This window comes from Scophthalmus maximus, chromosome 3, assembly GCF_022379125.1.
Source record: "Scophthalmus maximus strain ysfricsl-2021 chromosome 3, ASM2237912v1, whole genome shotgun sequence".
In the NCBI taxonomy this organism is placed as follows: Eukaryota; Metazoa; Chordata; class Actinopteri; order Pleuronectiformes; family Scophthalmidae; genus Scophthalmus; species Scophthalmus maximus.
In genome coordinates this window covers 28562630-28590186 of record NC_061517.1, presented here as the reverse complement: position 1 = coordinate 28590186, position 27557 = coordinate 28562630, and the positions used below count along the sequence as shown (strand labels likewise).

The 27557-nt window shown below is 43.5% G+C and overlaps 1 protein-coding gene across 2 annotated transcripts; it reads left to right on the top strand.

Annotated features, from left to right (window-relative positions):
• Positions 1-4: 4 nt before the first annotated feature.
• plod1a (procollagen-lysine, 2-oxoglutarate 5-dioxygenase 1a) lies at positions 5-25696 on the top strand. 2 transcript variants are annotated; one of them, XM_035643767.2, is made up of 19 exons: positions 5-243; positions 2846-2937; positions 3252-3385; positions 4608-4771; positions 6336-6448; positions 6900-6963; positions 11001-11098; positions 11981-12082; positions 12227-12358; positions 14426-14538; positions 15408-15512; positions 15679-15804; positions 16384-16525; positions 16757-16870; positions 17878-17943; positions 18049-18153; positions 18437-18583; positions 20448-20573; positions 23927-25696. In XM_035643767.2, exons 1-19 carry the CDS (start codon positions 153-155, stop codon positions 24080-24082), a joined length of 2190 nt encoding a protein of 729 aa, XP_035499660.2. In that variant the 5' UTR covers positions 5-152; the 3' UTR covers positions 24083-25696. The 2 variants fall into 2 exon arrangements, with proteins under 2 accessions (XP_035499660.2, XP_035499661.2); XM_035643768.2 differs by lacking the exon at positions 20448-20573 and adding an exon at positions 20080-20205.
• The last annotated feature ends 1861 nt before the right edge of the window (positions 25697-27557 follow it).

The window sequence follows — 27557 nt, the reverse complement described above, 5'->3', positions numbered from 1 at the left end:
CAGACAGACACAGGAGGAGGCGGTCCTGGCAGTGGGAGACTGCACTTCTGCAGACTTCGCCCTCGATCTTCGCCTCCTCAGACGCGATCAGCTGGAGACGCGCTCCGTGCTCAGTCGACTCTTCTTCGTCTTGGCGCGACTCGGCAGCGGAAATGAGCCGGTGGTCCCTGCTGCTGTTCCCGGGGCTTCTGATCTGCGCCCTCGCCCCTCCGTCGAGCTGCGAGCAGCAGCCAATCCCCCAAGGTGAGTCCGGGCTCTGCACCCGGCGGGTGTCGCGTGTGGGACGGGCGACCCCCGACGTCCCGACCGTGCCCACGGGCTACACGTGTCGGCTGGACGGGGGAAAGCTGTGATTTGTCGAACGCTCGTATTAAGTTGACTAACTCGTGACCGTGTGAGTACGAGAGGGCTCGGCGGACCGTCGGCAGGAGGACCTCCGAGCCGCTGACGTGGACGGGGCTTCGGCCGGTCGGCTCACCGGTGAGCCGTCGCCTCACCGGTGAGCCGTCTCCTCACCGGTGAGCCCTCGGCGCTGATATTAGTATTGACGCCGGCGCTAGCTCCGGGCTAGGCTAACGAGCTACGCAACGTCAACGTGTGGGGTGAAAACGAGACTTTAGTGTTGAAGCTCTATTTTTTCTAGGCTCTTCCACTCTCTCATAAATCGCCCGTAGACTTCTTTTTTTCCTGCGTCGCCTCCCTCAGGGGAAGTTGGACCTGATGCGCTTCCGTCTTACTCGAGAATGTTCCTCAGCGACGCGCCTGTAGACAGAAACGGGGGGGGGGGGGGGGGGGGGGAACTTTATTTGGAGTAAAGATTGAAAAAATGAATGAGAGAAACTTTCTAGTGTCGTCAGACTGCTGTGTTCAGGGACACTAGGTTTTATCAGTGTATCAGCGGTTATGACATCTATGGCAAGAGTCTGTCCATCCCTTGGCCAAATGTCTGGTTGTTTATGATGTATGGAAAATGAATGATGAAAACGTTCCACATATTCGCCAAGGAGCACAGTGTCTCTGTAATAGTCATTATAATGAACCTATTAATGTTGTATTCTACAACCACGTGGCCATTAACGACCTCCCAATTACTGCTCATTGTGAGTGGAGCCCGACCGATATATCAGTCGGCCGATAACATGGGCCGAGATCAGTCTCTCACAGACACATCGATATCGGCCGGTATTTCAAGAGCCCGACCCATATTATCGGCCGACTGATTTGAGCCTTCAAATGTGCATTTGCATTTACATTTTATGTAAAAAAATAAATGTTTCTATATTCTGTCAAGGTTCAATTACATTTCTTTGTCAAAAAGGTTTGATAGCGACATCTGAGGAATCGCTGACAGATTTAAAAAATGTATCTATCGGCCAATGTGTCGGTATCGGGAATCTTGTACTCCCAAATATCCCCAAAAATCCATATCGGTCGGGCTCTAATTGGTAGTAGATAAGGAAGCTGTTGTCTATGAATCTTAATACGCTTACTGTCACAAGAATGGTCATTCTCCCTTAATAACACTTAATAAATGTGGTCTATTGTCATGTAACTGATGGTCAGAGTAGATTCGTGAGCTGATGGACGAGTTTCGTCTTTAGGAAGACGATTGAATTCAGACACGTGGATCAGATGGTTCGCAGTTCTGACGCTGTTGATTACAGATCTGGTTCGATGCCCTCTGCACGCTGTGAGGAGGTTCGGCCACGGGCAGAGCAACACAAGAGTTTACATACTACACTGGGAACTCACACAAGTTTAGATTACACCATACAAGGTTGAAACTAGACTCCCCAGACGGACATCCATCACCCTGGAGATGTTACTTTGTCTGTCGTGTGTGTCGTGGAATTTTGTCTATCCTCCCCTGAGAAACTGTTAAGACGAGTCTTCTCAGGCACCAAGCGAGGTCAACCTGTCTGTGGCAAGCCACAACAATCATCGAGCAGCTGAAGTCTCTCTCGAGGTGTCATAGTCTTGGAGATGAGGACATAACACTGAACTCAACACACTACAGAGACCGGGAACAGGCAGATTGTCTTGGGGCGCCATACACTGACCACCTTGTTGATCTGTGTAAATGAACCAGAAATCTCCTTGATATATATATTGAGCTCTTATAATAAATACTTCTACTTAAGACATCCACGGTTTCCGTCTCCCTGAATCAGCATCCACTCCTTCAATTATTCCTTTTCACCATCACCTGACCTGTTCACTTGAATCTTCTGCTTGACGCAAAGGCATCCCATGCATGACGCATGTGAACCCAACATGTTAAAACTTGCAACGTGCTATACATAGTCAATGTAAAAAAACACAGAGTGTGTTCACCACTACTTTGGTTCCTGTTCTAATGCTGCCTACTCTTTAAACTTCATGTAGAACACAGCATTGATAAGTGAGTTATAGTGACTAATAAGGGGCCAAAATACATTCACCTATTCACACTGCGCTTCTAGTGCATTGTCTTTCAGTCATGCATCTCTTTCACACGCTGCCGGCTCAGTCAACAGGGGCACTTTGGGGTTCAGGGTCTTGCACAAGGACGGGGATGAGCCGGGAATTCTGCCTTGTAGTGGGCGCCTGTGTAAAAGTCTAGTTCTCTGATCATGACGCATAAACACACACAGGGACATCTGGGATTTGATGAGTTAAAACTTCTTCTTTATAGTTTTATTTTTGGCCTAGTTACTGTCTGACAAGATTGCCACTGTGCACAGCTAAGACATATATCTCAGAGACTGTCAGTCGTGGCGGTACCTCTGGGTAGATTCGTGCTTGAGGCAAGTGGGTTAGGGTTAGGGTTCATTTCTGAATTCCTCTACAATGTTCTGTTTCACAGAGAAACTTCTCGTTGTGACTGTTGCAACCAAAGAGACAGATGGCTTCAGGCGTTTCCTTAGCTCAGCGAAACACTTCAACTACACTGTCAAGGTAGGAACCCCTACAGCAAGGCCCCTTCTCTGCTGTCTAGACACGAAAGCCTCTCTATCTATTCTTTCAAAGGAAACAAATCCACCCCTGTGTTGGATGGGCAACATTTTGTTTTGATGATGTTTTGTTTTTTTTAAAGCATTTGAGTCACATTTATCCAAAAGTCTTGTTTTAGTTTTAACAATTAAGTAAATCTTTTGTTTCAGTGCCAGAAAAGATGAAGACGATTGAAGAATAAATCCAATATATTTACCCCCCCCCCCCCCCCCCCCCCCCAAATTGCAGTAAATGTATGCATGTATGTATGTTTTAAGGTTCTTGGTCGGGGTCAGAAATGGAGCGGAGGCGACTACACGACAGCTCCAGGAGGAGGCCAGAAAGTGCGACTCCTCAAAGCGGCTCTGGAGGAGATGAAGGATGAGGAGAAAATCATTCTTTTCATCGACAGGTAGAGAGAGTCCACGGCACTTCTCGCATATGACGGCAGATAATGAAGAGTAACAGCGTCCCACTTAAAGGAGGGTTTGCTGAACCCTTTCCAAAGATTTGCAAATAATTGTGGCATGTGCTGTTTGGTGCTGAGTGTGATGAACTTCAGTCTGTATCAGGTCACTGAAAACCTCGGCCTCTGTAAGCGTTGTTCATATAACAGTAACAGCTCAACAGCTGCCAATTTAACAACAGATGTGTCACTTCATGATAGTTGCTGCGGTTGGCAGGTGAGTGATATACTTTGCACCGAAGCTGAGCTGACAACAGTGCTCTCAGTCACCAGATTCAGTCAGTGACAACATGATTCAGTATAGTTCAGTTTGAGGAGTTGGTGTTGGAGATTATTTCCACCGCCAAGGGGGTGTTGTTTCCCCCTTCCTGTCAATTTGCTTGTTAGTTTTAGCAGGAATATGCAAAATCTACTTAACGTACAGTATTTCCACAAAACTTGGTGGAAGGATGGGACATGGGCCAAGACAGTAGCCATTCAATTTGGCAAAGGGCGGATTCAGATCATTTTTTATTCATTTTTTAACATTGTTAGATCGGGATATCCCTGGGAATAATGCCTGGCTGGATCTTGAAGAAGAAAAATCTTGGATATATTAGGGGACTGATATCTATGAGTGTGTGCAATCTGGTGCAGATCCAGATAAAAATCTGGATCTTGCGGATTTAGATGTGGTTTCATAAGAGGGACTGTCGGGCCTTGGCGGAGGTTTGCACTCTACTCTTGTGTTGTCGACGGACCATCACACTCCTTGAAAATAAAAGCTAAATAATTGTCTCCTGAAAGGTTGAACTAAATCTTTTATGCAGCCTCAAAAGTGATGTAAAGTAGTATGTGGGAAATTGTATGTACTGTGACATGTAATGATTCTTATAGTGAACCACCCGGGGAATGGAGATCAAGAGATTAGATAAGCTAATCCTTCATTCGAGAGTATGAGAGAGAGTACTACGAGAAAGTATGATGAGCTTTTTTATGCGAACAGTTCCTTATGTGCCAGTAAACACTACCACTGGCAACTTAACTCTGTAAAGTAAAGAACGGCGTCTTCTTATAAAGGCAAGCCCTCAATTTAATTGAATTATGTCACTGGCTTCACACACACACACAGTGGAGCCACACACCACAGTAAAAGTTTTCTATTTTTCTCTCTCTCCGTTTCACACAGCTATGATGTGGTTTTTGCCTCGGGTCCCAAAGAGCTGCTCAAGAAGTTCCAGCAGGCCCAACACAAGGTGGTGTTCTCCTCCGAGAGCCTGATCTGGCCCGACAGACACCTGGAGGACAAACACCCCCACGTCAGGGAGGGCAACAGGTTCCTGGGCTCAGGGGGTAGGTCCATCTGTCCCGTCATTGGTGTCACTTTGTTAGGAAATTCATCTTTTGTACATTCTTACTCCTAGTTGCTCATACAATAATGCTCCGTGGTCAGAGAGAGAGAGAGATGTTCAGAAAATGTTTTGCCAAAGTGTGCAGTGATGGATGTTGTTGGGAGTCAACAACGGCAGAAGTAATAAAAGCCCCTGACACATGACAACAAAGTGTTTGTCAGAAAGTTGGTTTCGTCATGCGAGGTTTGATTTTGACCTGGGCTTGTGACAATGGTTCCTGCAGTTGGGTAATCGAGAGAATCGGGAGAATTCCCGGTGGTCCGCTTTACTTTCACTTCACTTTTGGGCCGGTCAGAAAAAAAAACTTTGGACAATTGTCCCGTTAGTTTTATCTTCGCTTAAAATTCACTGACAGCCCAGCCTCTGCATGGCAACAGAGCAGATGGGTTGTACCATCTGAGGGAGCTCTCCCCTCCCAGGTAGAGTCGGTTGGGTCCTTATAGCTCGTCTTTTCCAAATAGATCAGCGACGATCAGCGTCAGCGAGGATGGAGAGTGGAAAGAGGCCAGGTTGAAGAAAAAAAGGTCATTGGAGGAGGACGCTGCCAAATGTTTCAAGATGGCAGTGTAATTATAAGGCTAATATCAGCTTTTATAGTTTTTTCAACCTATTCGCAATCAAAATATCAAATGAATAGAAATATTAGCTTATTTGTATCTCCCCATATATAGCGAATCATAGAATTTGCAAATATAATGCAAATATTGGAAAAAAAGCTGTGGTGCGGTCTTGGGCCTGAAGCTCCCGCGCTAGGTGGCCCCACTCCGGGCCCTGCCTGCAGTTAACCTTATAACGAACACGAGTTGCTGTCACACAATCCTGAACTTTTCTACACATCACCCAGAGGAGCTGTATGTGGGAATGCAGATGTCCAGATCAGTTGAACTTGACATTAAATGCTCGTATTTTTAGTCAGGTCTCGCACCGGCCACCTCCAGTTGTGAAAGGACAACTTTGTGCAGTGTTCGTTCGGACCTGATTCTCCAGACATTTACTGAAGTCCATATGAGAAAGTGAGGTTAATGCACACAGCCGACTTTCTCTTCTCCCACTGTCAAGTTGAAAAAAGACGAGTTTACTTTTTTTCTGTCTGGAACAGTGTCAGCGTTCAGTCTCAGCAGTGAAAATGCTTGACCTGTGACTTTCTGGTGACCTTTCTTCTCACACATTCCTCACAAAATACACCATTTGATACTGCCATCCCCATCCCTCAACAGGTTTATGTTTACAAGACACTGGTTGGGCTCTCACTGAATTCTTGTTTTGTAGGAAGGAGCATGGCCATTTCTTTTTATAGCATGTAAACAGCAGGTCTGTAGTTTGCAGTCAGCAGTCATAAACACAAGCTGGCAGGAAACTGTTGACTGAATGTGACAGAGTTCATGTTCACCGTGGAAATGAAAATAGGTGTTTGATGTACAATTCTAGAATTCAGACAATTTTTGCACATTGATATTTTTTTGACCCGCTCTGTGTCTCTCGCTCTGGGTTCGTTGTGTCCTCAGGTTTCATCGGCTACCTCCCCAACATCAGAGAACTGGTCTCTGATTGGACGGGCGAAGACGCTGAGAGTGACCAGCTGTTCTTCACCAAGATTTACATCGACCCAGCGAAAAAAGTACAGTTTGTAACACTGATGTGTTCACTTCCTACTTTGATCATATTTCTCATTATACAAGAACTACTTATTGTAATATATCAAACATTACACGGGGTAACTCTCATTATGTGCCATAACATGTTCAACTAGTAGCTGCAAGAGATAACTAGATGTTCATTTCAGTTTCACATGCGTGTTGCTGTGTGTTTGAGCAGTGTGTGACTTAGTGCACAGATGTACTTTGTGCACAGATGTTTCACATTAAAACCTTCCAGTAGCTCAGCATAAACTCTCTCTGTTCCAGATAGGGTTTTAAATTTGAAACATCTGCCGGAGGTGCAGAGGAGTTTTAATTGATCTTTATTACCGTGCTGATGGAAATTCATTATGGTGAATACACCCCGTTATGGCTCTGGGAAATGTATGCTTGTGATATGAACAGTGAAGACGGTGTGCTTCCATGTTTCAGAAATCCATAAATATCACCCTGGACAACAAATGCAGATTGTTCCAGAACCTGCACGGAGCCCTTGGTGAGTGCCTCAGATTTTATTCCAGCCAGTGAAGCAGACTCTGCCTGAGCTGAAGCATCCTGCAGCGCACGGTGTATAGTTCGATGGATGCAGAGGTCTCTGCTATGTTAGAAATGTTAAGTGCACACCTCCAATAACACGTTTGAAATGATTAGTTCTTTTCATCCAGAAGGGGACATCTGGATGATAAGATGACTGTGATTGTTGGCGGCAGTCACACACTCGCCACAAGCGTGGCTTCATTCAATCGCTGGTTTCTTTTTAAACGTGACTGTTGTTCACACCTGATGAGAGGAACGAATCGCTACACACAATGTTCCACCTGAGCTAACACCATCCGACAGGGGAGCTGCGAAACGGATGCTACAACAAAGTGTTTTTAGTTGTGCGTAGTGTATCCACCCAAAGCGCAACAGACACAGTATAACATGATGTACACAAAGTGGTGTTGTTAGAGTGACATCATTTTTGCTCAGTGGGACTCATTATGCTTCTGTCAGTTAGCCTAGGACCCAGACGAATTCTGGGAGCTCATTTAAATTCGCTTTGCCGGAATACTACTGGACCTCCTCCATTTGGAAGTGACTCCCTCCGTCAGAAAACTTGCCGGTCCAATCCCAACCCATTATCTGATAATGGGCGGGGTTTATACCGTGACGCAGGAGAAGCGACTTTTGTAAACAACCAAGGCGAGCATTTGATTAATATTATTAATATTTTTATATTTTTTCATATTTTGTAGGAATTTTTTTTTTAAATTCCTGTAAATTTCTTTCTATTCTACTATTTCTTCTATATTCTGACCACTGTGCTGCTGTAACGGCCAAATTTCCCCATTATGGGACAAATAAAGGATTATCTTATCTTATCTTAAAAGTACCTGATATTTTCACATTTCTGCCACAAAACGAAAACACTGGTTCACAGACATTGTGGAATCCTCATCACAGACGTCTCCTTTTCACGTCGCTCAACAGACGTCACATGATTCGTTGAAGACTAATCGATTAGTTGTTTGGCCCATAAAATGTCTTTAAATTGTGAAAAAGATGATGTTTTGTCCACACACCAAAGATATTTAGTTTACTGTCTTAGAGGAGCAAACAAACCAGAAAATATTCACATTTAAGTAGCTGAAATCAGAGAATTTTTCCATTTTTTTTTCATAAAAACTACTTGAACCGATTAATCGATCATCAAAATAGTTGGCGATTAATTTAGTAGTCGATTACAAATCGATTAATGGATTAACTGTTGCAGCTCTAATTTGAGCCTTCACAGACATTGGTGTTCAATAATGTTTTTAATATTTTCTGAATTCAAGTTCTATATGTTGTTCTATTTGTGTTTTCTATTTATTTGTAGTTAGTCATGATAAAAGATTAAGGTTAAATTGTAAGATATCAAGCCTCCTCGGTTCCATTTCTTTGTCTTCTTTGTTTCTTTGGGTTTGATAACAACATCTTAGAAATCGTTGACAGTTTTAGAGAATATATATAGTCAGAATTTTCTTCTCCCTAGTGTCGGTGTCAACATCAGCCCCCAAAAATCAGTCGGGCTCTAATTTTGATAGACAACATACAATTAGTAGGTACACGGTCCCGACTGTCTGACACTCACACACTTTCCCCTCAACATAACAAGGACGTCTTTGTTTTGTAGCTGCCTGTGTTACGACTTGTCCTCCCACGGTTATGGAAAATTCCCACTAGTTACAACTCTTTCAGAAAGCCTGCTGCTGTCGTTGTGTGTTGCTGAGCCCTGCGTTTCTATCTGATCACTAATCTGGTTTAATGAAATGTACCGTAGTGCTGCTGCTGCATCATCACTGTGGCCGTTGTAAAGTTAAACCTCAAAGGCTTTAACACACGCAGCATTTCTGGCGGAGCTGCACGTTTAAACATGAGCCAAACTCTCTGCAGGATTTTTCTTTTTCCCCTGAGAAAGGAATTTATGAGACGGATGTGCCAAAGCTCACATGGAACACGTGGACGGTCTGGGGCATGAATGGTGTGTCCCCCCCCCCCCAACAGATCTTCACTCTGTGAGCTCTTCTACTAACAATCTTCTTTTCATCATTTATTCTACATACACCGCTCAGCCACTATACTAGAAGTTGTTTGAACGTTGTGTCTGATTGGTGTATATATGTGGACTTCCTTCTGAACCATCAGTTGTGTTATTTATAACTTATTTAGTAGATTTTCCATTTTTCCATGAGCCACAACATTAGTTCCAGTATTTATATTTGTTAATAGCATTCTTTTGTAACACATTGGACCAAATATAGACTCATCTACTGCCCTCACAGCCCACTGACACACAAGGGAACATGTCGGCCCCCAGTGACAACCCACTGGTTTGTGATCTGCTGTTTTGGTCGTCGCCATCTTGGTGAAGTGAAGGGACCGTATTTGAAGAAGAGGGTGGAGCTGAGGAGGAGCAGGGGGAGGGATCTGACGTCCATCTAACCCTGCAACCTGAGGGCACCAGGTTCCCGGCTGAAGAAGAAAAAAATGCAAAATGGATAAATGACATATTTTATTGATTAGAGGTGGGCACCTGTGCTTGGGAGGTTCTGCCACAGCGGGTCAATGGTTGGAACCCCCAGCTCCTCCAGTCCACATGTCGATGTGTCCTTGGGCATGAATACAAAAAAAACCTTATTGCCTCTGACTGATGTGCTATCAGCATATGAATGGGATTTGAGAGGAGACGAGTGCTACATAAAATGTATGGATATGTGAACGAATGGGTGGATGATATCAACCACCTGGTCGTTGAGACTAGAGAGGTGCTCTAAAGAATATATGCTGTACGACGGGAAGAAAATACCACACTCAGTGGAACTGGTTGGAGCAAAGTGTTGTCGTAAGCCTGTTCGGCGGCTGTTTGTGTGAATTCAGGTAGTGGGTAGAATTCCTCCGAATGTGATCGCTACTCGGACAGAAGATCCTGAATACTGTGCCAGAACGAGTCGAACCCATAGACTGTGTGAAAACCAGGTCTCGAAAAAAGAAGCCGATGCAGTGAGAGCTGGCCCCGCCCCCTGCCCTCACAGATCTCTCCTCAGGTTTGGGAATAGTGAAAAGTCGTAGACGAATGCATCCGTTTCTTCAATGTCGGAGCTAATCGGTGCTACAGTCTTTCATGCTTTAGCCCCGGTGCCCGTTTAATACTGGGATTCGGTACCCTTCCCAGTTCTCACCAACCCCAGCCGCCCGTTGGTAGATTTCACAGTTTGCAAGCACTGTCTGATGTAGTTCGTGGATAATTGGATCTACTTTGGTCCTGTTGTAGAACCTCTTTTCTCCTTCACTTTCCTTCTCTGACTGATAGTTAATGGAATCCATTCTTCACTCCATCTCTGAGCTCTGGTTGAGGCCATGTTCTTGGGCCACAACCAGCTGAGAAATCGCAACGTGATTGGTTGTAAACTCTTCTACTTAGTCGTTTTAATGGCGGTTGGCGACCAGCGCAACAGGCACATTATCGGCACCTTCTGCTCCGGAGTTTTCCCTTTGTCCCTTGACAGTGGCAGACATTAAAATGTGGCGGAAAAGTGAAAGAAGAGCGGTAGATGTGATGACTTTTTTATAATCGTGCTGTCGTTTTGATAGGTTCGGAAGAAGTTGTCATTTGATGTTAAATGCAGTGTAACCCTAACCACAACCACAACCACAACCCTAACCGTTACCAAATGAAAAGCAGCATTTAATAGCTTCAAAAGTGTAAAATCAAAGAAAATAGGTGAGACGTTACGCCGTTGCCCGCCATCTTTTGAATTCCAGGAGACGTGACAACGCGCATGCGCAAGCGGCGGACCAATGAACGAGCTCATACTTATCTGGTTGTTAGTACCGTGTTCTTGCCTGCAGACGTACCTCCTTCCTCTGCAGTGTTTCTTGTGCCACTAGCTGCCACACAGATATGGTTAAGGGAGGTTTACTAAGTTCTACATTTGTGGGGTTTTGCATACAGCTGTCTCTGTTGTCTCTTACAGTTGTGTTTGTGTGTGTGTTGTCATCTGTTTCCAGATGAGGTGGTACTGAAGTTTGAGGATGCTCGGGTCCGAGCCAGAAACGTGCTGTACGACACCCTGCCCGTCATCGTCCATGGGAATGGGCCGACCAAGGTACTGACCTATCGACACACACTTTCCCCCTTCTCTTGCTGATCACAGCAGCCTGATGACGCTGCTAGAGATGCAACGCCGATGTTCCTGCTTAATGACAGATTTGATTGGCTGTGTCGCAATGAGGTCTCCATCTCTACAGTTGGATAAATAGCTTTCTTTTGGGTGACTGCAGCCCACCACGAAGCCCGAAGACACAGAATATATCAAATTCACAAAGTCTGAAGAGAGAACTTCAGACTTTGTGAATTAGTGATTTGCAGATTTACAGAGCACATATGTTGAGGCACATCAATAAAAAGGCTGATTAGTTGTTCAGCTTCAGCACAATGACCAGCTTAGAAAGTTTCCTACATTTGTTGCAGTCACACGCAGCTGTGTCGTTCATTCCTCGACACCACAGGTTAGTTACAGTCTCCTGGTGCCTCTGGCGGCTCAGCTGTCAATCAAACATGTACACCACCACCTCACCCACCCTGATGGATCTTCTGTTCACTTTAACAGTAAAACTGTGCTTTAACTGCAAAAACATAGTGAGCTTTGTGATTGATGTGGTTGTATTTAACTTCCGTTGTAACAAGTGTCCAGTGACAGGCAGCGAGGTCGATGCATTCACTGCCTGTCACGTCACAGCGATGGGCTCACTTTGATCGAATCGTCGCTTGTTCACACACAGCGACCGAGTGCCGATTTGCGAGCCCCGATTTCACGTTGATTTCCTCCGATTTGCCGCAGCTTCAGGATTTGTCGGCGAGCGGAAAATCTGGCTTAAAATCACATAGTGTGAACTCGGCATAAGTTGCTTTGGACAGAAGCGTCAGCAAAATGAATGCATTGTAATGTAAAACCAGTCAGGTGTGATAACATGTATTTGTTTTCCAGCTCCAGATCAACTACCTGGGAAACTACATCCCCAACACGTGGACATTTGAGACCGGCTGCACAGTGTGTCATGACGATCTCCACCCTCTCACAGCTCTTAAGGTATGTTACCTTGGTGACCACCCCCCTTGAGCGACAAGTTGTCTTGGCAAGAAGATTTTCCACAACTGCATTCAATCCGTTTTATGAGAAAAATCAGTGACAGAAGTCCCATTTCTCCGTGACGCCTGTTTTCTTTCCCCACAGGAGAGTGAATACCCACTGGTGGTGATTGGCATCTTCATTCAGCAGCCCTCCCCCTTTGTCACAGTGTTTTTCGAACGCCTCCTGAAGCTGCAGTACCCCAAGAACAGGCTCAAACTCGTCATTCACAGCCAGGTAACAGGAGCAGGATGAATGCACCAACTTCTCTCTAACAACCCTGTTGAGTGTCTTGGTTGGATCTGTTGTAGCAAAGTAACTTCATCTGAAAGCAAGCCTATGCACGGTACATTCAAATAAATACATCACCACATGGATAAGAACAATCAACACCTATCAACAAGATAACAATAATAAAGTCAACAGCTGAGCTGTGCCAAAGAAAAAACATTTGGGATTTTAGTTCGATACACTTCTCTTGACTTAGAGACAAGTCAAGAGAAGTGTATCGAACCCTTTTATGTTTTTTTGTTGAGTTTTTTCAAAACTTCTTCTAAGAATCACAGTTCAGTTTATCTAAACACACACAGTGCATCTAACACTCAGGGGTGATGGAATCAGTGTAAATGAATTCTTCCTAATGCAGCTTGACTTTTAATGGAGCAGATTCATCAAAACTAAGTAGACGACTAAAAACAAAACAAACTCACCGACTCCAGGATAAAATTATAATTGCATACGTATACATTTTATTCACCCAAAGGATGATTGGAACTGTAGTGCTTCGACAGTTTTGTCCCAAATATAGTGTGGCCATATTTCAAACCTCCAAACTGGGACACTGTAATCCTACAGCAAACCCGCGTTTTATGAGCTTGTGGTTCAGTTTTAATCAGCGCCCCATTCACCACCATGGATGGCGCTTCAGCATATGAAAAATCGTCTCGCCCAAAGTCAACCAATACTTTATTTTTGAAAAACGTAATTACATAACACCAGTAAACACAAAACACAAGGATTGCATCGGTGTAATAGAACATATTAATTTGTTTATAATCACTGTCACACATTCTTTGTCAGCTCCCCCCCCCCAACAAAACGAGGTAAGCCCAAAAATATAAATATATATAAATAAATGGGGTATCTCTGTGTCCCATACATAAAAAAAACCCATAAAAACCATTCAACTTTTCTTTTTTTTCTATTCTAAAACAGTACACAACACAGTGGCCTATAATTTTAATATAAACATGTAAACCAAATAACAGAAATGCATGAAACTACAGGGATTTCAATCTGTAATTAACATTTTCAGGGTTTGATTTTTTTTCAACAATCATTTTTATCAAGGATGCAGAGCAACTGCAACTGTCTCAATGTTGGTTCATTCAGTCACATCAGTCCATCTACCCCCTGGTGGCTGTTTCAGGTCATGGCGATGTGTTGAGAGGACAGAGAAGCAGAGGGTACCGTCCTGAGCGGCCAGTGGAAGTTGGCTGCGACCGGCGGAACAGTGCTGCTTCCAGCCTGTACCCACTGCTTATGATGGCACGTTTTAATATGATTGGAAGCTTCGAAGGAATACTGTAAACTCCTGATGTTTTTCTCTCGGTTAAAACAGACAAATCATTGTTGCAAGCATGTTGCATTGTTTTGCTATTTCAGTTGGATGAAACCGGGACAGAGACTGTCCAAAACCAGGACATATTAGTGTTTTACAGATATTTGTTGGGAATCGGGACACGGATCTTGAAAGACGTGACAGTATGGCAACCCTAACCAAATAGATTTAATAAATATTAGCTTTTTGCATCTTTTATTTGACAGAGCAGTGGCTCAGATTCTCCCATCAGCAAAAAGACAGATTTTAGAGCTGTGCTGAAAACCATTGCACATACAGTTACAATTGGAGGAAAAGACAAAAAAAAATTCCCGTCATGTGCTTCAAAATAAAGGCTCTTTGCTAACTTGGCCACTGGGCGACTGTGGCTCAGGAGATACCGAGGTTCGTCCACTAACCAGAAGGTTGAAGTGTCCTTGGGCGAGACACTTAAAGAACCCCTCCAGTCACATTTTAAAGTATATCAAAATAATCTGCTATGCCTAATATTTTGTTTATTATGTGACTTGTTCTGTAAAGGGCTTTGGGTGTTCGATAAGACTGGAAAAGCTCTATATAAATACAGTCACAAGCAAAAACACCCTACAGGTTGCACAACATTGCTCGTGATAACGTATCGGAGAGGAAACTGTAAAAGCTAACGAAATTCTTCTGGCTTCTGTGTGTTTCTCCTCTCCATCCAGGAAGCTCATCACGAGCCTCAGGTCAGCTCTTTCCTGCAGGATCACGGAAGCCTTTACCAGGACGCCAGGCTCGTCACGGACACGGATGGAGCTGCCTCCCGCAACCTGGTCTTGTGAGTTCCATGAGTTCAAAATGTTTCTTAGGAGACTGAGTGGCATAAAGTGGCGTATATTAATAGAACATGCTTTAATGTTTTGAGTTTTATTTAATTCAGTCTTCATTTTGAATCTGTTTTTTTCATGAAGACAGTCGGTCCTCTGTACTGTCAGTGTCTAAAACTGTGGCTCCATTTCACAATCACTGAGAACAGACTGAACAGTGGAGTAGAAAGCATCTCGTGGATTGTAGTTAAACTGTGGAAATATAATATTTGCACATGCACCGACTTAATGATGGAAACAACAACGTCGTTATTAGGGCTGCAACTCACGATTATTTTCATAATCGTTTAATCTGCCAATTAATTAATGGATTAGTTGTTTGGTCCATCGTGTTTCCCAAAATATCAAGATGATGTTTTTGTTTTAGATATTTAGTTTACTGTCATAGAGGAGCAAAGAACCAGAAAATGTTCACTTTTAAGAAGCTGAAATCAGAGAATTTAAGAACATAAGAACTACTTGAACAAATGAATCGATTATTATTTTAACTTGGTAACTGAAGTTTGTGGTTGAGGCAACATACACATGAGTGTACAGTATACATTTTAGAACATGTCTGGAGGAGATCTTAAATTTAAAGTTCATTTAAGACTTTGATACTTTCATCCCTTTTCGTTAAAGTAAATATAAATGATAATTGTAATACAGCGGCTACTAGGAATATCTTTCTATTTTTCTATCCAAAACGTATTTGTGGGAACCTCTGAGTGGGGTACCGTTGTCATGACCACAGTGTTAGAGAGCCATTGGTTGCTGAAATTCACAGTGAGTGTGTTCCAGTGTAACATGCTGATCTGTCTGCGTCTTTCCCTCCTTTAAGTGATATGTGCCGGAAGGACGAGGACTGCGACTACTTCTTCAGCCTGGACATAGAAGTGGTCTTAAAGAATGAGAACACGCTCAAAATCCTCATTGAACAAAACCTGCAAGTATATTTATCAATCCTAAATCAACAATGACAATGTTGCACTGTCTGATGTCTTGGGGCTGCTCCATTCACAACCGCACAGAGTCTGTCTCTTGTTACATTCTTAATCACTGTCTTTGGTGACATAAAGAGATATGATAACACTCCTTCCGTCGTTCTGTAGTCCTATCGTGGCGCCGATGATAACTCGAGACGGTCGTCTGTGGAGCAACTTCTGGGGAGCGCTCAGCGCGGATGGCTACTACGCCCGGTCGGAGGACTACGTGGACATCGTTCAAGGACGCCGAGTGTAAGTGGCATAAACATTTACTGCAAAAATGAAGAGGTTTGGAAAACTTTCAAGGCAACTTACTACATTAGATTGTTTTTAATCGAGTTTTGAAGAAAATGACCTACAGGTGTGTCAACTCATCATTTTTTAGAACAATTATTTAATGGACTGCATTTATATATGACTTGTAGTCTTATTGACCTCTTATAGCGCTTTACAGTACATTTACTGACATTTACAGGCTTCTAGACAAAGCGCTTTTTCTACCACACACTTCATTTAAAAATCCTAGTAAGCCCAGCAAATTTCAAGTTTTCATTTCTGTAAGATTTGAGCAATGTGTTTTGCAACAGTCGTTTTGTTGACAGTCGAGACTGAAGAGCCAATGTCGCCCTTACAGAACCTCGCATATACGCACAGTGATTATAAAATACAGTGAGAGATATGTAGGGAACATAACTTAACAGACGCAAATATAAACATTAAAATATAATGAAATATTCTTATGAAACATTCGATTCAAATTTTGAGAATTGAATGTGTTTTAGTGCAGTCTGTGCTGGTGTTAAAACTGACGGAGACTGTGTCGTTTGTCAGGGGTGTGTGGAATGTTCCGTACGTGTCCAAAGTGTTCCTGGTGAAGGCCGACGTCCTGCGCTCGGAGCTCACCGACAACGAGCTGTTCACCTCGCACATCTTGGACCCCGACATGGCGTTCTGCCACAAGGCACGCAACAAGGTGGGTGGAAGAGAGAGAGAGGTTCCACATTACACCTGCATCTGAACGTAAATGTGCTGTATATGAACAGAATCATAACTGCACATATAGGATAGATTGAGTTTTGTCCCTGTGTTACTCTTAATGGTGCTTTTTTGCAATGAATAATTGAAGATCTAATCAAAAACTCATGTTTATAATTGTGAATGTGTAATCGTCCATGATAATAATGTTTTTTAAAAATTTCTTCAGGGAATCTTCATGTACGTGTCCAACATGCACAGTTTCGGTCGTATCCTGTCGACAGAGAACTATCAGACCAGCCATCTTCATAATGATCTGTGGCAGATCTTTGAAAACCCATTGGTGAGACACTCTGTTTGACGAGATATCTGATAATGTATCAGCTGTTCATGTGACTAGTGAGGGGGAGGTGCAGGATGTGCTGCCTATTGACTATGCAGTAGCAGTAATTAGATCAGTAGGATTATGATGGTAGGATATGTATAATCCTTATAACTTCATCTTGAGAAGTATTTTTATAATGTTATTCAAAAATAACCCAATGTATGTTTAAATATTTGTTGTTTTAGAAGTATATAAGCACAAGGTGGTTGATAAGTATACATGTTACCAGAGCCCCGTGAGCATAATATCGGTGATCGACTCTGTGGTCGTATCATTTGATCTGTGACCTGATGTCCTGATGTAGAGAGGAACAGGAAGAGATCGCTACGTGATCGGTTGTACACTCTTCTTCGTCGTTTTTAATGGTTGCTTGGCGACCAGTGTAATAGGTGCATCATCGGCACCTTCTGCTCCGGAGTTTTCTTTCCTCTGACAGTGGCAGATATTCAAATGAAAGAAGAGAGAAACCAAATATTTTAAAAACCAATATGTTTTAAATTTTAATAGGTTTGAAAAAAGTTGTCGTTTGAAGCTAACCTTAGTCTGCAATGATAATGAACCCTTACGATGACCCTAACCATAACCATAACCATAACCATAACCTTATTGAAGTAAAACACAACATGAAAATACTTTAAAAGTGTCTAATCCGAGAAAATACATGTGATGTGATGAAGGGATGAGGGGTCAAAAGAAGAATGAGTCAGAGGGGACGGAAACGGAACGGGCGACACCCGGCTCTGTTTCTGAACGTAGTTCTAAAACTGTGTGTGTGTGTGTGTGTGTGTGTGTGTGTGTGTGTGTGTGTGTGTGTGTGTGTGTGTGTGTGTGTGTGTGTGTGTGTGTGTGTGTGTGTGTGTGTGTGTGTGTGTGTGTGTGTGTGTGTGTGTGTGTGTGTGTGTGTGTGTGTGTGTGTGTGTGTGTGTGTGTGTGTGTGTGTGTGTGTGTGTGTTTGTGTGTTTCAGGACTGGCAGGAACGCTACATCCACGAGAACTACACTCACATCATGAAAGACAAGCTGATAGAAACTGTGAGTCATCCTGCGCACAGATGGAAACACTTCATTTTACTGGTGTGGCGCTGTATACATAATGTCCCTCAGTGATGACTCAGCGCTGTGTCCCCTGTCCACCAGCCATGTCCAGATGTCTACTGGTTCCCAATCTTCTCCGACGTAGCCTGTAACCACCTCGTGGAGGAAATGGAACACTTTGGGAAGTGGTCTGGAGGAGGCGTTGTGGTACGTTGTCATTGTCGTTCATCTTCTTCCATCCTGGCAGATTCTCAAGATAGACTGTCAGGTTTTTCAGATGAGGTAAGATAATGCTTTGATAGATACATGAGTGAAAACGTGATAAGTAAGTAACCAAAGCTAAAATATAAAAACACTGTATAAAATGGAAACAGCATATATACAGTGTGAACAGGATTGCACAGTGAAATTATACATCAGAGATGCTGAAAGATAATCTTTCTGTTTTATTAAGATTCTAAGACGTTAAGTTTCATTTTTGTGTTTTCAGGACAACAGGATCCAAGGTGGCTATGAGAATGTCCCCACCATTGACATCCACATGAACCAAATCAACTTTGAGAAGGAATGGCATAAGTTCTTAGTGGAGTACATTGCACCGATCACAGAGAAAATGTACCCCGGCTACTACACCAAGGTAAGTCCTCAGAGCGAATCCCTCGTGGTCGAAGGATGATTTCTAACCCTATAAAGTGACTGTCCTTGTTCGTCCTCAGGGTTAATGTTCTTGTAGTGCTCGTACCACGTTTCCCATTCAAAGTTTCAGAAGTTGTTTATAATAATAATAATAATAGTCGATGTCAGGTGTCTGGCAGGTAACACTGCGACGCCCGACTATTGTTTTAAGACACGTGGAAAATTGTGAACCTTTTAATATATTCTTTATAGACAACTTTAAAGTACAGAAACCTGTGGCCTCACCCACTTTGCTACTTTATAATCACCATATCCAGCTGCGGATGAATCCAGTTCTGGCTCTGGAGTAAGTATTTGGGGAGGCAGGAATCAGACTTTGATTCACACACTGTCACCAGACTTATGCTCTTTTATGACTTGGTTGAATGTTTTTGCTGTTTTAACCCTTTTTTTATCGTTATAAGTTGTTGTGTTGTTTGTTGTTGTTTGTATCAAAATGCAGTGATTGTTGACGCCATGCTGTCGAGAGAATTTCTGTGATCAGACCAGAGCTGACAGAATTTAAACCCATCAGCCGTAACATTATGACCACTGGTCTAATATTGTCTAGTTCCCCCCTTTTGCCGCCAACAGGAGCTCTGATCCGTTGAACCTCTGAAGGTGATTCACGGGAAGTGAAAGCCTTGAACTCGTTGTGTTCCTCAAACCATTTACCGAACCCTTTTTTGCAGTGTGGCAGGGCACGTTGTCCTTAGGGAACAACACTTCGACCGAGTGCTTAGGTAGGTGGTACGTGTCCTAGTAACATCCACATCAATGGCGGGACCTAAGGTCTCCCAGCAGGTTTCTTAAAGCATCACACTGCCTCCGCCAGCTTGCATCCTTCCCATAGTGCATCCCGGTGCCATCTCTTCCACAGGTAAGCGAAGCACGTGCGTGCTTCATCAGACCAGGTCATCTTCCTCAGACGGTCTGTGGTCCACTTCTGAGGCCCGTGTGCCCGTACAAAATATTCACTCGCTGCCTAACCCCCGTCAGTGGTCATAATGTTATGGCTGATCGGTGTAAATCGCTCGCAATTTTGATAACTGATGAATCATTTACGATGCTGAGGACCGTGTGAAGACCAGTGACTGTATGTTTCCACTTCCTCTCACCGTATGAAAATGGAGCCACAGTATCCCATCCTGACCAGTCCCCACCAAACTTAACAGATAAATGTAGACACCTTTTTTATATCTGTGTATATATATATATATATGGCGTCTACTTTGACTTTTTAGCTTGGCCAATGTCCCGTCTGCTAAATCGGAGGAGGGAGGTTTCTGTCCTCTACTGATCCAGATATTTTGTCTTCATGGGAGCGGTCATGTCGTCCATCCATAGAAAATGAGAGCGACATGGGTTGCTCCCCTCCCGCGGCCCCTGTGCCGCTGCTACTGTGTGTGTGTGTGTGTGTGTGTGTGTTCTGCTCACCAACATGTCTTCTCTCATCAGTGTTCTTCCCCCTTGAACTTTGTGGTGAGGTACAAACCCGATGAGCAGCCCCTGCTCACGCCTCACCACGACGCCTCCACATTTACTATTAACGTAGCTCTCAACAGCAAAGGCACTGACTACCAGGTAAATGAGGGGGAGCTGGCAGGTAATAGAAGCTACGTGACCCGATGCAGGGGATCGGCTCCTCTCTCTCTCTCTCTCCGCTTCTCTGCTTCACCTCTGGGAGTGAATGCTGGGAGGAGGACCGAAGCTGATGCTTGTCTTTACTGAGCAGGAGCTGCAAAGGGGGCTGCCTCTGACAACCCGGGGGGGGTTTCTCTGCGAATGCCTGCATGACTCCTTTCTGTCTGTCTGTGTGTTTGCAGGCTCAGTTTGACTTGGCCTTTGTAGTTAGATATAAGCCCGACGAGCAGCCATCTCTGAAGCCACACCACGACGCCTCCACATTCACTATAAACATTGCACTCAATCAAGTGGGCCTTGATTACCAGGTGAGTGTGTTCAAACGCTGGTACGTCTGACGCTTCCCACAGCTTTGACTGCGTTCTGAAAAATAAAATAAAAAACTCACAGTGCAGCACGCAAATGTTATTTATCCCACGTATAATCCCATCACACACACAAGTGTTCATGGAAGATATTGACCTAAAACCATTTGCCTTTTGCTTTTCAGAGGATTTAGGGCAGTTATGTCGGTTGTAGGAAACATAAGCAGCTGTTTCTGTAAAGGGAACGTAAGACATCAGGACACGTAGTGTTGTCGTTGGTCAAACAGTTTGAAACGTTCTCTTGTATCTGGACATTGAATGAGGCAGTTATAAATCATCAGTGTGGCCCAGTAAAATCACACTGTCATACAGATTATTCATGTGTATGTTTTTTAACAATGTGTGTGGCCAGTAGTATCCTTTCATATTAGGAAATGAAAACCCACAAATTTAAAACAAACAGACCAAATATCAAAACTAACATACTCAGAGAGGAGACGTTTGTTTTTTATGGGTCATTCATTTCCTAACAATGTCCTTTGGAATTAACTGTAGAGAAAACAGACTTCACACCCCAAGTTGATATTCATTCAGTATTAGTTCATCACCCAAAGGGTTATACGCCTATGTGGTTCAACATGTTTTGCACTGTCAGCTGACGTTCACTGACTAAAAGACTCTGGGTCTCATCAGCCATTAAATGGAAGTCATTAGTTTTAATCATACCAGTCTTTATTGTTCTCTTTCCAGGAAACATGTAGAGAATTGGTAAGCAAAGCATCCGCTGGGGCTGTATGAGTGGATGTTTCATCAATCATTTTTCAGAGCTGAGGTCAGAATTAAAGGGCAGTAAGCGATTTTGGAGAAACCTTGTTTCTCTCTTTGTTGATGTGATTTTACTCTCCTGGCCGGGCTGTGACCCCGAGTATGGGAGACCGACACACTAACCACTAGGCCGAGACCTCACGCGTCTCATAAGGTGTCGTGAGTGATGTGTACAACCTGAACACACAGTGCTCTTTTGGTTTCTTTCGATTTATAGCACCTGGGCTGAGCCGGAAACCCCGATTTTTTTCCCGGCGCACAGCTAGCGGACCGTGAGGAAATATTCACAGATTGTTACAAACGTGTATTGCTCCACAATCGCTTACTGCCCCTTTAATTGTGTTGCTGAGACAACACAGTTGTTGGAGGCTTTTGTCAAGAAACAGTTAAGTTAAACCTGCAAGTCATGGCGATCTGACTCTCCAGTTACCGCCGTTAGAAGGAGCACATGAGAGTATAAAGCATGTCATACCCTGTGTGCCGTAGGCGGCGCTATGATTAGGACTGAATACGGTCATGTAGATGTCTTTAGGCTAGGACCTATTATCAAACATGTCCGCAAGGGAGGTTTACACTGCACTGCACACGCTCTACTTAGTTTAAAAATGTCTATTTCAGGTATTTAGATGGTTTGTTGGTGAAGTAGCACCAGGGGGGATAAGTTTAGTCCCCACCAGCGGAGGTCTCTACATTGCACATACAACTTTTAGCCAGTCTGGTTAATTCTGTGGGGCACAACGCCACAATGGCTGTAAATTGCCACAAAAAAACATAGAAATGAATAATAATAATAATAATAATAATAATAATAATAATAATAAATTTCATTTAAAGAGCACTTTTCATTGCTAAAAGCAATCTCAAAGTGCTAGAATACTATTACCAGGATATTTTTGATAATATTAGATCAATTCTACATCAATCTCCCTTTATGAAATGACCTCAAACAAATCACTCATTAGTAAGGGTTAGGGTTTAAGGTGAACATAAACATAGAAGAGCTCAGGTCTGATGGAGCATGATGCTGAAATCCTCCTCATCATCATTGAAAATGGAATGTCGTCATATTTCTGGCATGTTCATCTACATCCTTGGTGTTTCAAACTTTCCATGTGTGTCACGTTCTGTCTTCTTTGCATGACACATACAGCTGGAGCAGGAGCTGTGTGTTCATTGTTGCATCAATGTTGTTTCTCTGAGTTGTGAAGCTCTGCAGATGGTATATTATAATAGTGAATTTCCTATATCATCATTAACATGTTTGAGGTTTAGTATATACAGTGTTTGATCAGTGACAACACCAGTGGTTTTGCTTGTTAAAGGCCATTAACTAGAAATCACATGTCGCTTACTTGTCAAATAAAAGCTGATGTTACTGTCAGGGCAGGCTCCAATAAATACAGGCAGCTCAAGTTCAGTGTACAATAATGTCAATTTGCACAGCAACATGTCAGATACACTCTTCCGTTTAACTGATGTTCATTTACAATTAATATTGATTATTGTTATTTATTTAATGATTTGTAGTTGCCTCCAAGTCAACACTTCATGCAGGTCCATCACAATAAAGGCCCACAAGGAGGTGAAAGTGATGAATGTAGGAGAACATTGTCAGTGTTAAAGAGTGTTTGCAGTCTGACATGACTCTGTTGTACAGATAGACCAGATTTAATAACAATAAACGCTGAGTGCTGAATTCGGATGTAGGAGAATGTTCATATAAAGGGTCAAGTAACCAAATATCTGGATGTTTTAACATTGTTTCACCGACACAAGCATGTGTGTGCGAGTGAACGAGAGATTGAGCGACAGCGTTGCAAAGAGCGCTGCACACAGCTCTGCAACGGAACAACGGAGCGAAACACAAAGTTTTATGTTGTGTAAAATATTTAGCGTAGTTTTGAAACGACATAATTTATCAGCATCACCCAGCCAACGCTTTTAATTTTCCCAACAGTGACAAACAATGTTGAGGCTTTTCGAACAGTATAGTCACAATAGTCAAACGTAGCCCCGATTGCTGTTTTGCAGGAAACTCGATTGACGTGCGTAAATTGTGGTGGCTGTAATGAGGCAAGTCGAAGAGGGAAGGGCAGATGCTTGTGTGGTCTCAAAGTATTAGAACTCAAATGCAGCTTTCGGACATTACATCACTTGTTGTAATTGAAAATGGATGCCATCATGGGCCATATTTAAACAAGGGCATTCATTTAGTCAGGGGCCAAAGGGGCTGGTGCTTGAGAGGCAGTGAGTCAGGATGAACAGAACCAGGACCCTTATATACTTGTACCCCAGGGGTATGTGGGTAGTGTGTAGTATCGCAACCATTCTGAACGGTGCTAGAAGTTATCGAAAGTTTAAGTAAACTTGGGCAAACCCACTAAAAAAATGCACACGTTCAACACTTTGTCAACTAACATTTTATTTTAAAAATCAGTTCAAGTACGTTGTTCAAAAAGGGCTAAAAACAAGCAAAACCACCACCCGCACCCTCCGGCTGAACGTTAACGCGCGTCGTGCTGTGCCCGCAGGGCGGCGGCTGCAGGTTCCTCCGCTACGACTGCTCAGTTGAGGCTCCCCGTAAAGGCTGGGCCCTCATGCACCCGGGCCGCCTCACCCACTACCACGAAGGCCTGCCGACCACCGCCGGCGTCCGCTACATCGCAGTGTCCTTTGTGGACCCCTGAGCTCCCACAGACGGCGACGCCCCCACCAGCTAGTCCAGACCAAACGGGACACACGTGGTCCATCTCAGCTGCTCTGTATTCTCTGATCTGGAGTGGTGACCATCTCTTTTCTGTCATTTCATTTTCTTTCTTTCTTTCTTTTTTTAATGCCAAACATAGTCGTTTGTGTCTCGCCTTGAGAAGTCATCGGGACTCTGATCAACCTTCATCAGCAGTAGAGTATCGGAATCCTATGATGGAATGAGACACAAAGTAGGAAAACATATTCTGACCAGGTTAGAGGAGAGGATCACTTCATTCAAACCCTCACAGATGAATCTATTTCCACAGAAACACAAGCTTCTGTGACCGGCGGGCCGCAGGCGTCGTCCGTCAATATGAACGTGAGCGGAACCAGCAGTGTCATTATTGTGGTCAAAGCTGAATTACCATCCACGCAGGTCGGGCAGTGGCCCCGGGGTTTAGTAAGTATGGGGTCGACCGATTATCAGAGCCAATATTCAACAGTTTTATGATTACCGGTGTCGGCCATTTTTTAAGCCGATTGGATCATTTCTTTTTAAAAGGTGCTACTTTGGCTCTGATGCAGCCGCAGGCGCGACTCACTGGACTTCATCGATGTTCCGTCCATGTTTGTTGTGCTTTAAATGTGCTATAAGGAAGTTTTTTGTTTAGATTTTGTATTATTCTAACTTTTGAAGCCTTTTGACACTTTTTCTCTGTTTGAAATAATCGGTTATAATCGGTATTGCCCCGGAAAAAGCCACATCGGTCGACCCCCTATTAATAAGCCCCACTTCACTGTGTGCCAGTTGGTTTGTCATCATTTGACTAATTGGCAGCTGTTTTAGGAATATGCACAACTTCACATTATCAACTGACAGAATTTCCCTTAATGTTTTTTTTCATGTTGTTTCAACTGAGTTATGTTTAACGCAGGACTGGTGTCTGTTTGATCAAGGGGGCCCCACACTTCCAGGGGCCCATGAAAGCTGGTCAGGGGTGATTTTGGTTCCAGGAATATGCCCCTGCTCTGTTTCTGCTACAGAGCTTCATTCTCTGGATTCTGGTACCAAGGCAGTATTTATTCATTAATGTGGAATGAGCACGTATCAAACCTGGACACTATGCAGAGCTTTACTTTTTTCTCCATTGCCACGGTGACAGTTTGTTGTCAGCATCTTTAAATACAGAGTAGTTTTTGGGGGGTCTGGAGTGTGTGGTGTGGATCCTGTTGCGCTTCAAGCTCCACGTCTCTCAGGAAATCACCAGGTGCTCAGCTTTGACCTTTTAGATGCTTTGGTAAAAACGTCTGTGTTGAATTTGACAAAGTGCCTTTTTACATCCAGATCACGTCTTTTGTGGTTCTTTGTTGAATTTACACACTCTTAAGCCTGTAGGCCTCTTATTTATTTTTGTAAATTTGAATTTGTTAAAACACACTCCATTAGCTTTGGACATCTGCAGTTTCATGGCCTTTTGAGAGATTTCAAGTATTTTCTGTACTCACTCATGCCAGTTTATCGTTTGAGCAACATATTCACACACACCTGTCTTTTTTTTTTTTTGCCATTGCTGTACTTTAAATACACTTGAATAAAACAGTGAACCAAACCGACGAGTCTGAGCTGTGATTGAACTGTTCCGCTTCGGCAGGATCAGCTTTGTCCGAATGAGAAACAGAGAACTCAGCTTAACACAGACGGACATTACCTTCTTCTCTGACCAGAGCAGCTTCACATGAAACTGTGGACGAGAGCAGCCACAAACAACACACACCGCCTGCGCTCACGTCCACTTCAGATAAATAGTGATGAATGAACTAATATTGAACCAGCTATGACTCACATTAAAGAAGTGGCTCCATGTGGACTGATGTCAGTGTCTCAGCCACGGTGACATCATCACTGTCACCACTGAGGTGTGTTTGCTTTGAAACAGGAAAAAAAACACTGGAGATGTTTTAATATGAATCTGTAACTCGCTCTTGCACCAAGTGTCTGTGGTTCACATGGTTCACATCCTGCTGCTGTTTGGGTGACGTCTGGAAATGTTGTTATCAACGTTTCCTCATCTTCTTCTGGATTGCTCTACAGTCAACCTGCGGTAAGACACTCTTTACTCAAGTGTCCATTTCTCCCACTCTGTGCTTGTTACCGTGAAGTAGTCACTGCAAACACAAATGCAAAGTTCACCGTGTGTGTGTGTGCAACACTCAGTCGACTCCGTTCCAGTTTGTGTCTCCACAGCAGCAGTAACACACTGGCTGAGACCTGTACTATGAAAGGAATTTAACCTACTCTGATTTAACTTGGGATTAACAAAGAAAGTCGTGGTTGACGAACCCCGGCTGCCTGACGTGGAGTTAAAAAGGTGGTTATGATGTCACATTGACTCTGAGGGGATTCGAAGATTTCAAAGAAATTTTATCTGCAATGTAAAACTGTAAAGCCAGGGAGGCTTGTTGGCAACACATTATATAGTTTTATCATATATCAATGATAAGAACGCAGACGCTTCCACTTCTGTGTGAACTATGAATGAAGATATTCTCACAAAAGCCCCTAGAGTCTTCAACTATGAAACTGTAGTGATCAGTATTTACTTCATTTTGACAATAAATTTAGATAAGTCCCCCTGGCAACAAATCAGGGTCAATGCTCTTACCGTGAGCCATGACATCCTGCTCACCGGACTCAAAGACCTCGGTATCGAAGGTACTGCACTCAGCTGGCTCCAGTCATACCTCACCAACAGATCCCATTTCATCTCTCCACAATCACACCTCTGTAACAGCCACAGTCACACAAGGTGTTCCTCAAGGCTCCGTACTCGGCCCCCTCCTCTTCATCACCTACATCCTCCGCCACTTCAACCTCTACTTCCACTGCTATGCCAACGACACCCAGATCTACCTCAGCACCAAATCCCCCACACGGTCCCTCAGATCCACCTCTGCCGGTCTCCTCTCCACCCTCAAAACCAACCTCCGCAGCTTTGGGGACAGAGCTTTCTCCAGGGCTGCTCCCAGGCTCTGGAACTCCTTCCCCCAAGAGATCCGTGACTCCGACTCCCTCACCACCTTTTAGTCACGTCTTAAAACCCATCTCTGATCCTCTGCATATCCCTATACCGCAAATCCTGTAATCTCATAAAATGTACCCAGCCTACGAACTGCACATCATACAGTATTATGAAAAATGGGGGACAGAGGAGGAGAGGAGAGAACAGTTGTATAACCGTTGCTCTAATTTCTACCAGACTGATACTTATAATTACAAAAATAATACTTACACTTAAAGATTAAATTCTGTTATCATTATTATCTTTATAGTGCATTTTGATCCTGCAGCTCTGGAGTCAGAGATACACTAGGAGAGAGAGAAACACAGTTAGTGACACGAAATGTAAATACATGGGGCAGAGAGATGCATGATGGGAATTCCCCGAGCAGTCTCGGCCTATAGCAGCATCA